The sequence below is a fragment of the Plecotus auritus genome (genome assembly GCF_963455305.1).
Source record: "Plecotus auritus genome assembly, chromosome: 1".
Taxonomy (NCBI): Eukaryota; Metazoa; Chordata; class Mammalia; order Chiroptera; family Vespertilionidae; genus Plecotus; species Plecotus auritus.
Genome location: NC_137770.1, coordinates 115,395,032 through 115,407,037, shown reverse-complemented (window position 1 = coordinate 115,407,037; position 12,006 = coordinate 115,395,032). Strand labels below are relative to the sequence as shown.

Sequence of the window (12,006 nt, the reverse complement as noted above, 5' to 3'; positions counted from 1 at the left end):
GATGCTTCATTTGATTTCAATTTTCTTACGTTCACTGAGAACTGTTTTCTGGCTTAACATGTGATCCTGGAAAATGTTTCAAAAGCACTTGAAAACTGTATATTCTACTGCTTTGAAGTGAAATACTCTAAAAATATCAATTAAATCCAGCTGGTTTAATATGTCCTTTAAGCATGCTTTCCTTGTTGTCTTTCTGGAAGATCAATCTATAAATTGCTTTGGATGATGATGGAGTGTTAAAGTCCCCTACTATGACTCTAATTCTGTCGATCTCTCCCTTTATGTCTGTCAATTTTTGCTTTATACATTAGGTGCTGCTATGTTGGCTGCATGTTTACAAGGATTATGTCCTCTTATTGGATTAATCCCTTTATCATTATAAGGTGTCCTTCTTTGTCTCTTATTACAGCCTTTGTTTTAAAGTCTATTTTATATGACAGAAGTATTGTTATGCCAGCTTTTTTTTTTTTTTTTGCATTTGCATTTGCTTAAAATATATTTTCCTGCCAGGCCAGTGTGGCTCAGTGGACAAATGAACCAGCAGGTCATGATTCAATTCCCAGTCAGGGTACATGGGCACACCCTCTGGTTGTGGGGTCGATCTCAAGTGTGCGGTGTGTAGGAGACAGCCGATCAATGATTCTTTTTCATCATTGATGTTTCTATCTCTCTCCCTCTCCTTTCTTCTCTTTAATCAATAAAAATATATTTTAAAAAACTTTTTCCACCCATTTACTTTCAGTCTGTGTATCTTTCAACTGGAAAAGGGTCTCGCACACAATGTATGTATCGATCTTATTTTATTATCCACTCAGATACCTTATGTCTTTTTTTTTTTTAATCCTCACCCAAGGATATTTTTCCATTAATTTTTTATAAAGAGTGGAAGAGAGAGGGAAAGACAGAGAGAAACACTGATGTGAGAGAAACAGATCAATTGGTTGCCTCCTATACCCGCCCTGACCAGGACTCAGGCCAGAGAGGAGCCAGCAACCATGGTACATGCCCTTGACTGGAATCAAACCTGGGACCTACAAGTCTGCATGCCAACGGTCTATTCACTAAGCCAAACCAGCTAGGTCTACCTTATGTCTTTTTATTGGAGCACTTAATCCATTTACATTTAAAATGATTGTTGATAGTACATACTTTTTCCCATTTTTTTATTCACAATTGTTCTTTTTCCCCCATACTGACTTTCTGCAAGAGTCTACATTTCACCTTCTCTATCTTGATCAAAGGCATTCCCTTCACCTACAATCATCCCTGACAACAATCCTCCCAAGACTCTGGAGAGGGCAGGGGGCAGCTGCAACCTATAAAAGTCCCAGCCTACCCTTCTGCTCTCTTTCTTTCTTTCCTCTCCTCAAGAATTTACTATACTGTGCTTGCTTCAGCAGCACATATACTAAAACTGGAACGATACAGTGATTAGCATGGCCCCTGTGCAAGGATAACCTGCAAATTCATGAAACATTCCATATTTAAAAAGAAAAGCTAATTTAAACAAACTCAAAGATGCAAGAAATGGAGAAAACAGAACACATGAGGAGATTATTGTTCCTTACCTGGCAGTCATAAAAAGGGTGGCCCCGCCAGCACATCACATCCAGAATGTAGTAGGTCTGCTTTGCCTCACTGTAAATGCAGTCCAGAATGGTATAGTCTGGGACACAATGCAGAAAGTCAGTACAGGGTGCCCTTCCAATCAGGGTTCCCTCCACCACCATCTAGGAAGCCCATCTTAGGGCTTGGAAACAGAATCCAATAATCCTTGGTACTTGCAGCAAGCACCAGCACTAAGGTATGAGAATTCAGTGGGGAAGGCATTCTTCATGATGCAGCTGAAGAATGGTGACCTGAGGTAGGACAACACAGGAGGGATCAAGGCAACCCCTAAGCCAACTGGAAATTCTGAGCTTTTATATAAATTGGGACATTTACTTACAGAAGCTCAAGTTTGAAAGCATTTTAGTTTGTAATTACTTTTGAGTTCCTATCATGGGCATTGTGTTCTGTGGGGAACATTACCTGCATGTAGTCCCTGCCTTTAAGAAAGTTACAATCTGCCCTCGCCAACATGGCTCAGTGGTTAGAGCATGGGCCCGCGACCAAAGAGTTGCAGGTTTGATCCCCAGTCTGGGTGCGGGAGGCAACTGATCAATGTGCCTCTCTTACATGGATGTTTTACTCTCTCCCCCAACCTTCTATTCTCTCTTAAAAAAAAGAGGAGAAGCCCTAACCGGTTTGGCTCAGTGGATAGAGCGTCGGCCTGCAGACTGAAAGGTTCCAGGTTCGATTCCGGTCAAGGGCATGTACCTTGGTTGTGGGCACATCCCCAGTAGGAGGTGTGCAGGAAAAAAAAAAAAAAAAAAGAGGAGAAAATATCCTTGGGTGAGGATTAACAACAACAACAACAACAAAAATCACAATCCAGCCTGTTATATATGCCGAGCCAAATCCTAGCTGGTTTTGGCTCGGCATATAGAACATCGGCCTGCGGACCAAAAAGGGTCCCAGGTTCGATTCGGTCAAGGGCATGTGTCTTGGTTTCGGACACATCTCCAGTAGGGGGTGTGCAGGAGGCAGCTGATCGATGTTTCTGTCTCATCGATGTTTCTAACTCTCTATCCCTCTCCCTTCCTCTCTGTAAAAAATCAATAAAATGTATTTTTAAAACAATCACAATCCAGTTAAGGAGATAAGATGATCACAGAGGAAAGAACCAAGAGCTGAACTATAGCACAAACTAAGAACAATAGGAATTCCAGAAAACAAGGGATTGGAGCAGCAGGAAGTGCTTCATAGAAGACATGTGATATGAACACAGTCTTCTGGGTTAAGAGAATTAAAACAACAGGGCAGAGGGTTGGGAGGGCATTCCAGGCCAGAGTACTAAATTGGCATGAGAAAAGGCACAGAGGTAAAATAAATTGGGTACATGAGGGGAGCAAGAAGGCAAACCAGTAGAACAGAGCTAAGGGTAGATATGGAGAGTAGGGGAAAGATACAAAGATGGGTAGACCAAAGCCCATGTGTGAGGAGCTCTAAAAGTCAAAGGAGAAGTTGGGCTCAGTACTGAGGACATGAGGAACCAGCAAGGGAGCCTTAGCAGGCAGGGAAGAGAGCAGGGTTTATCCCAGCTCCGCCACTTTGTCACTGAATGACCATGAGCAAGTTATTTCACCTCCATGATCTTAGTCTCCTCAGCTAGGCTCAGGTGGGAGAGAGAAGCTAAGGTTAGTACAACGATAAAGGAAAAATGGGAATTCGGCAGGGAAGCCCCAGCAACATCTTACTGTACATTACGCTCAGCATTCTAAGGGACCTTCCCCAATAAACTGTAGCTGTCACCTTGTAATGGCAGTTCATGGGAAAGGCATGCTAATTTTGATTCAGGGATTTTTTTGCCAAGCAGGCCACATTGGGCTACATCTACTCTGCAGCTACAGAGGGCTGACTTTGAAGGAGATGGCCTGAATTCAATGGGCAGGGCGGTGTCTATGCAGTTTCAAAGGCATGCTTTCAAAGTGGATCTTTAAAACAAATGACCAAGAAGCTTACACTATCTTTTACTGATTAAAAAACATAGTAATTATAAACTAAAAAAAAAAATAGACAATTTCATGTAGGTACCTTTTGCTGTTGTTGAGTTTCGCTTGTTGCCTCCTGGCAGAAGCGAAGAAAACTTGTTGACACAGTAACCACTCTTGGTGTAGGCACTGGTAGAACCCTATTTGGAAAGAAAGGTACCATTAGACATCAGTTCTCCTCACACTCTTGCTCCCACACTCTGCAGAGGCCAAAGATGGCTCTCAAAAAATCTTCCTACAGGCAAGTGTTTCAATCCCCATGCTAGGCACAGCTGCTGTGGTGGACAAGGAACATGAAGTGCAAAGAATCCCTCTTATTACAGACAAGGCTTGGTGATGTAAGAGGAGGCAGCTACTCACCCTGGAGGCCACGATAAGCGCTCTTTTTCCAACAGGGCACACAACCACAATCCATTCCTGCCCCAAATCTGAAGGGACGTCAATTAACCACTCAGAAAGCATCAACTGGGAACACAAAATATGGTGTTAAAAATCAACAGGGGTGTGCTGCTCCACTATTTACAATGACAAGGAATCTATATACTATCTATATATATAAAAGCTAATATGCTAAGTGTCCCTCTGCCCCTCTGACTGGTTGCTATGATGCACACTGACCACCAGGGGGCAGATGCTCAATGCAGGAGCTGCTGAGGTGCATTAACTTGGCAGCGGTGGTTCTCAGGCGATGCACCCCGAAACCAGAGAGGAGGGAGCCTGATTCCTCGCGGGGCCACGCAAATCCACCTTCAGCCATGGGTTATGTTGTTGCTGGGGCACTGTCGGCCCCGAATCTGGTTTACTGCACACTTGCTACGACAGCAACTTTGCAGAGTGCCCTCTTACACTCGGGGACCCCTCGGGGGATGTTGGAGAGCCGATTTTGGCCCAATCCCTGCAGGCCAGGTCGAGGGACTTCACCTGCTGGAGGGACCCGCTCACTTCACAGATGCCCTTTGAGCCACGGAACCACCCCGGGTGCAGCCAGCTGGCAGGGGAGGGAGTGCGAGAGGTTGGCTCCAGGGCGTGTCCAGCCCGTCTCGCCCAGTCCCGCCCCGCTGGCCATCTTCTAATTAGTTTCCTTTCAAGGTACATGGATCTGTGCACTGGATCACTAGTATTATATATCCATAATGAAAATACAAGTTAAAGAATGAGGGCAAAAAAGACTGACAGTAGGAGCCTCCACCCTACTTGCTATTAGCTGTCCACTATCTCCTGCTCAACTGATGGGATGGAGGCTACTCACTGTGAACTTCAACTTCTCTCCTCACCTTCATTACCTGCATTTATATCCATTCTTACTACCTTGCCCTCTAGACCAGGGCGAAGGGACCCTCTTCCTTTCCTTACTTTGTCAACCAACCTACCATTACCATAATGATTATGTTCCAGGGACTATACCTTAATGATAAGGTCCCTGACATTGACATGCTCTTAAACTAGAGCATTCTTTCCCAAACTGGTGAAACAAACACTATACTAAAGAATATTAGGGCCCTAGCAGGTTTGGCTCAGTGGATAGAGCGTCAGCCTATGGACTGAAGGGTCCCAGGGTTGATTCCAGTCAAGGGCACATGCCCAGGTTTGGGCTTGATCCTCAGTAGGGGGCATGCAGGAGACAGCCGACCAATGATTGTCATCATTGATGTTTCTATCTCTCTCTCCCTTTCCCTTCCTCTCTGAAATCAGTAAAAAAATAAAAATGAATGTTAAAAAAGGATAGCAGGAAATTTGCCTCAAGAAATGGGGGAGGCTGTTGGTGAAATTAAGCTGAAAAGGTTAATTCTTCCACTCATCACTCACAGTCCATCTCATCTATAAAACTTAGGCCTATCAATGAATCCCTCCCATTGAATCTTTTCTCTCTCCTTCCTCTTAGCCCACAAAATACTTACCCCCTAATCTTCAAAAGCAAAACAAAAATGAAAACCTTATATCACTCTGCATTTGTTAAACTATCTTTCTCCTTTTTTTTTCAAACTACTGCACATCGTTGTTGTCTTCCCAGCTACTGACACCCTCAGTCCAAATTTGCTACCCCACAGCCCTGCTAAAGACCATCAATGACTTCTTTGCTACCAAGTGTCTCTTCCCTATCCTCCTTCTTCCACTTCCTGTCTGATGCTGCCAGTCATATCCTCCTCCTTGCTATATGTTCCCTTGTCCCTATGACACAGTGCTACTGTTTTTTCCTCCAAATATTCTTCCACACACTCCCCCAAAACAGGTAAATAATCTTCATGAGGCTGTTTGTTTATGCCCCCCTTTTCTCTCAGATGCTGCCCCCTTGGGGGTAGATGTCATCTATTTCTGTAGCTTCACCCATCATTCTAAGAGGATGGATGCCTCCCAATTGCCTTCTTTTTCTTGTCCAGATTTCCTTCCTTTCCTCCAGACATATATTTCAAGCTGGCCACTTAATATTTCTTTCTTTGTCTTCTCTATACCTTAAACTCAGTATAGTATATAAAAAATGGAATTTACTACCTTCTGTGTTGCCTAAGTATTTCCCAACCCTAAAACACACACCCTTCTCCTTTTGCATTCTATAGCCCTGTTAACTGCATCACCACTATCTCTGCTACTAAATCTTAAACCCAAGGCATAATCAACACAAAAGAAGAGTAGTAATATAACACTAAAAGAACAAGTGACAAAACAAAAAATAGATTAGCCTGGTGGTGTGGCTCAGTGGTTGAACGTTAACCTATGAACCAGGAAGTCACAGTTCGATTCTCAATCAGGGCACATGTTCCTATCTCTCCCTTCCTCTCTAAAATCAATAAAAATATACTAAAAAAAAAAAAAAAAAAAAAAGATAAATTAGACTACACAAAATTTAAAACTTCTGTGCTGCCTCAACGAGTTCTAGATCCCCATTATCAAAAAAGTGAAAAGAACCCAGTGGTGTGACACCAATTCAGAGTGTCCCCTATGCAGGGAGAATGACCAAAAGATGGAGGAACTCAGGAGTTGCCTAACATCAGGAGAAAACTTAACTTAAAAAAAAAATATATATATATATTTTATATATATTATATATATATATATATATATATATATATATATATATATATATATATATATTTTTTTTTTTTACTGATTTCAGAGAGGAAGGGATAGACAGAAACATCAATGATGAGAGAGAGTCATTGATCGGCTGCCTCTTGCATGCCCCCTACTGGGGAATGAGCCCGCAACCCGGGCATGTGTCCTTGACCGCAGGCCGACGCTCTATCCACTGAGCCAAACCAGCTAGAGCATTAACTTCTTATTAAATTTACTTGCACAGCCCTAACCAGCTAGAGCATTAACTTCTTATTAAATTTACTTGCACAGCCCTAACCGGTTTGGCTCAGTGGATAGAGCATTGGCCTGCAGACTCAAGGGTCCCAGGTTCGATTCCGGTCAAGAGCATGTACCTTGGTTGCAGGCACATACCCAGTGGGGAGTGTGTAGGAGGCAGCTGATTGATGTTTCTCTCTCATCGATGTTTCTAAATCTCTATCCCTCTCCCTTCCTCCCTGTAAAAAAACAATATAATATATTTAAAAAAATTTACTTGCACAGAAATCATAAAATTCCCTAATTTTATATTTTTGTTACATAAGATACTGTGCCAGCAGCTCAGGTGGAGGACAGAAACTGGACTGCTGGTCCAAGGCCTCCAGGGCCAGGTTTGGGCGGGGGCTCCACCCAGCTCAGTTATCCCCAAGCCTGCAGACCTGATGGGGAGCTGTGACCAGGGCCCAATGATGGGGCACCCCCACCCTCAACCCCTGCAGCACAACTCAGTTACTTCTGCATAAAGTTCACTCGCTGGGACAAGGTTCTAGATTCCCTCCCTTCTCCAAACCACACAGTTGAGAACTCATTTCAGAAATAGGCTGGGACACACTATTCACTTCTATGATGAGGAAAGGAGCCAACATCTGGCAGACAATAAGGGGTTAGCCTGAATGAGCAAGCCTTGAGTGAGCGGAGAACATTGCTGCTTTCAGGGGCCTGGTCAGTCTGCCAGCCCCAACACCAGCAAACCTTACCTTGTCCAGTTAGCAGGCACATCCATTCACAGAAGTAGAAACCAAGGCGTTCCATCTATACTTAAAGTATTCGGCATGTACCTTTTAACGCACATGTAGTTTGTTTCCCATTTAGAAAGTGCAAGTCTGCATCCTGGGCCTTATAGATGCTGACGGGTCTCCTCCAGCCCAGGGCTTTTGGTGGAGCACAGCCAGCTTAAGTGAGAAATTCTGTTTTCCTAACACTGAGGCCACAAACTGCCTCAGAGGCTAGTGGGTGGGACACCTGTCACCTCTATATCCAGGCTACTTCCTGACACTTTGTTATTTTCAGGTTTTTAAAACTGTATTTAACTTACACCAGAGATAAGACTTTGTCATAGGTGTCCTTAGGGAACGAATTCCACAGTAGTGTTGGTGCGTTAAGAGTGAAGTGAAAACCACATAAGCCTGGTGTTAACAAGCCCCCACAAGGACCTCTGGTCTGATGTAGCATCCCCTGCTAAGAGTGTGCAGCTCGGGCTTGTAGCAGAGGCCTGCATAGGCTGCTCCTCAGAGTGCAACCTAGCGTTGTCCAGTAACAGAAATGACTCTATTCTCCTCGGCAGTAAAGGTCAGCTGCCAGAGACAAGTCAACATGACCATGGGCCAGACTGAGAAGCAGACCTTCAGATGAGGAGGGGCCCAGAGTGAGCCTCTAATAGATCTGAAATCCTTTACTTATACTCTGACCAAGTACACACAACTGTCCATCATGTCAGACCTGAGCACTTACTAGGAAAATAGTGTAAAAGATGAAAAAGTAACCTGTCAGAATGGCTACCATCAACAAATAAATGACAAGAGCTGGCAAGGATGAGGAGAAAAGGGAACCCTAGTACACTGCTGGTGGGAATGCAGACTGGTGCAACCAGTTCCAGATCCCCATTATGGAAAACTGTATGGAGTTTCCTCAACAAATTAAATATGGAACTGTCATTTGACCCAGTGATCCCACTTCTAGGAATATATCCTAAGAAACCGGAAACACCAATCAGAAAGAATGTATGCACCCCTATGTTCATAGCAGTACGATTTACAATAGCTAAGATCTGGAGACAGCCCAAGTGCCCATCAGTAGATGAGTGGATAAAAAGCTGTGGTACGTTTACACCATGGAATACTATGCAGCAGTAAAAAAGAAGACTCTTTTACCCTTTGAGACAGCATGGAGGGATCTGGAGAGTATCATGCTAAGTGAAATAAGTCAGTCAGAGAAGACAAGTATCACATGATCACACTCATATATGGAATCTAAGTAACAAAATAAACCAATGAACTGAGTAGATCCAGAGACCTGGAAGCATGAAACAGAGGGCAAAATCTCAGAGGGAAGGCGTAGGAGAGTGGGTGGGCGGGAGGTAACCAACCAAAGTCTGATATGCATATATGCATAACCCATGGACACAGACAATAGGGTGCTAAAGGCCTAGGGTGGGGGTTGGGGGGCAGGGGCAGGCTGTAGGGGGTCAATGGAGGAAAAAAGGGGACACACGTAATACTTTCAACAATAAAGAATTATTTTAGCCCTAACCGGTTTTGCTCAGTGGATAGAACGTCAGCCTGCAGACCAAAGGGTCCAGGGTTCGATTCCGGTCAAGGGCACATACCTTGGTTGCAGGTTCCTCCCAGGCCAGGGAACCAATTGATATGTTTCTCACACATCAATGTATCTCTCTGTCTTTCCCTCACTTCCACTCTCCCTAAAAATCAATGGAATAATATCCTTGGGTGAAGATTAACCAAAAAAATAAAAATAAATAAATAGAATAAAGAATTACTTAAAAAAAACACCCACAATGTAATAAGTGTTATTTATAATAGAGCATTTATTTTAAAAATTAATTCCTACTTTAGATGAATGAATTGATTCCTACCATGATGAATGCCTTCCTTTCCTTTTCAATCCTATCCATGTACTCCTGTCACTTCATGGAAAGCCTCATTTGAGGATGCTATTAAAAGCAAGGACCTGTCAGATGAAATCACCTGCCTATCACCTGACTTGTTATAGATCCTGCAGAAAGCAAAAGGCTCAAAGGTAATCCAACTAAAAACTGGAAAAAGAGATTACTGTAATTTGTAGCCCAAAATAAAAATTTTCTTCCTCTGAGAAAAAAAAAAAGACGAAAAAGTGTCTAGAGTTTGAACACCTCCAGTGCTGTGGCATAATAAAAGTACTGACTTGGAACGCACCTAAACATGAAGTTAAGTACACCATTAGGTGGACAAAGATCTAAACAAAGCCTCTTAGAAGCAAGAGAAGCCTGGCCAGTATGGCTCAGTGATTGAGTGTTGACCCATGAACCAGGAGGACACAGTTCAATTCCAATCAGGGTACATGCCTGGTTGCGGGCTTGATCCACAGGAGGGGGCATGCAGGAGGCACCCAATAGATGATTTTCTCTCATCATTGATGTTTCTATCTCTCCCCCTCTCCCTTCCTCTCTGAAATAAAAATACACACACACACACACACACACACACACACACACATATGATAAGGTATTGACAAACATGTGAAGAAATTGGAACTCTCATATGCCATTGGTGAAAATATAAAATGGTGTAGTCATTTTGAAAAATAGTTTGGCAGTCCTCAAAGGATTAAACATAGAATTACCTAGTAATTCCACTCCCCGGTATATATCCAAGAGAAATAAAAACATGACTTGCCGAAACTGGTTTGGCTCAGTGGATAGAGCGTCGGCCTGCGGACTGAAGGGTCCTGGGTTCGATTCCGGTCAAGGGCATGTACCTTGGTTGCGGGCACATCCCCAGTGGGAGGTGTGCAGGAGGCAGCTGATCGATGTTTCTCTCTCATCGATGTTTCTAACTCTCTATTCCTCTCCCTTCCTCTCTGTAAAATATCAATAAAATATATTTTAAAAAACAAACAAACAAAAAAAAACATGACCATGCAAAAACTTGTAAATGAATGTTTAGAGCAGATCATGATAGCCAAAAAGTGGAAATAACTTAAATGGACATCAACTGATGAATGGATAAAGAAAATGTGTTCACAAAAATGAACATATGCTACAACACAAATGAACTTTGAAAACATTATGCTGAGTGAAAGAAGTGACACACTAAAAGACACATCTTGTATGATTCCAATTATATGAAATGTCCAGAATAGGCAAATACATAGAAACAGAAAGGAGATAGGTGATTGCTAGGGCTGAGGAAAAAAAGAGGAATGGAGATGGACTGCTAATGGGGATGAGGTTTCTTTGGGGATGATGAAAATGGTCTGGAATGGTGATGGTTGAACATCCCCTATGAATACACTAATAAACTGAATTATCCTATACAATAAAGAGCTAATATGCAAATTGACCATCACTCCAACACACAAGATGGCTGCCACAAGATGGCCAGTAGGGGAGGGCAGCTGTGGGCGATCAGGCCAGCAGGGGGAGGCAGTTGGGGGCAAACAGGCCAGCAGGGGAGGGCAGTTGGGGGGGACCCAAGCCTGCAGGGGAGGGCAGTTGGGGGGGACCAGCCCTTCAGGGGAGGGCAGTTGGGGGGGGCCAGGCCTGCAGGGGAGGGCAGCTGGGGGGGGGGGGCAGGCCTGCAGGGGAGGGCAGTTGGGGGCAACCAGGCTGGCAGGGGAGGACAGTTAGGGGTGACCGGACCAGCAAGAAAGGTCAGCTGGGGGTGTCCAGGCTGGCAAGGGAGGGAAGTTAGGGGTGACCGGGCCAGCAGGGGAGGGCAGTTGGGGGCAACAAGGCCTGCAGGGGAGGACAGTTAGGGGCGACCAGGCTGGCAGGGTGGGGGGCAGTTATGGGTGACCAGGCGGGCAGGGGAGCAGTTAGGCATCGATCAGGCTGGCAGGGGAGTGGTTAGGGGGTGATGAGGCTGGCAGGCAGAAGCAGTTAGGGGCAATGAGGCAGACAGGCAGGAAAGTGGTTGGGAGCCAGCAGTCCTGGACTGTGAAAGGGATGTCCCAGATTAGAGAGGGTGCAGGCTGGGCTGAGGGATACACACCCCCATGCACAAATTTTGTGCACCAGGCCTCTAGTACATTATAAATGTGTGAATTATATGGTAGGTGAATTATATCTCAACTAGAGGCATGGTGCATGAACTTCGTGCACTGGAGGGTGTGTGGGGGGTGTCCCCTCAGTCCGGCCTGTGCCCTCTCACAGTCTGGGACCCCTAACTCCTTACCGTCCGCCTGCTCGCTGCTCCTTGCCCGGTCGGCTCACTACTCCCCATTTTAAAGATAAGAAACCTGAGAGACTTAGAGTGGTTAAGTAACTTGCTCAAGGTCAACAAACAGCCTGGCTTTGAGGTCAGGTCTATGTGACCTCAGAGTTTAAAACCTTAATCACTTCTCATAG

General features: G+C 44.4%; 1 protein-coding gene across 4 annotated transcripts in view; it reads right to left on the bottom strand.

Annotated features, from left to right (window-relative positions):
- SNUPN (snurportin 1) overlaps positions 1–12,006 on the bottom strand; it is a 44,266-nt gene that overhangs the window by 24,119 nt on the left and 8,141 nt on the right. For 2 of the 4 annotated variants that reach the window (XM_080644370.1, XM_080644369.1), the window contains exons 4-6: positions 3,954–4,058; positions 3,637–3,733; positions 1,569–1,666 (exon numbers count right to left, since the gene is read on the bottom strand). In XM_080644370.1, coding sequence (XP_080500496.1) covers positions 1,569–1,666; positions 3,637–3,733; positions 3,954–4,058 — 300 coding nt within the window. The remainder of the gene's footprint in view (positions 1–1,568; positions 1,667–3,636; positions 3,734–3,953; positions 4,059–12,006) is intronic. The other 2 variants (XM_080644371.1, XM_080644372.1) reach the window with 1 other exon arrangement.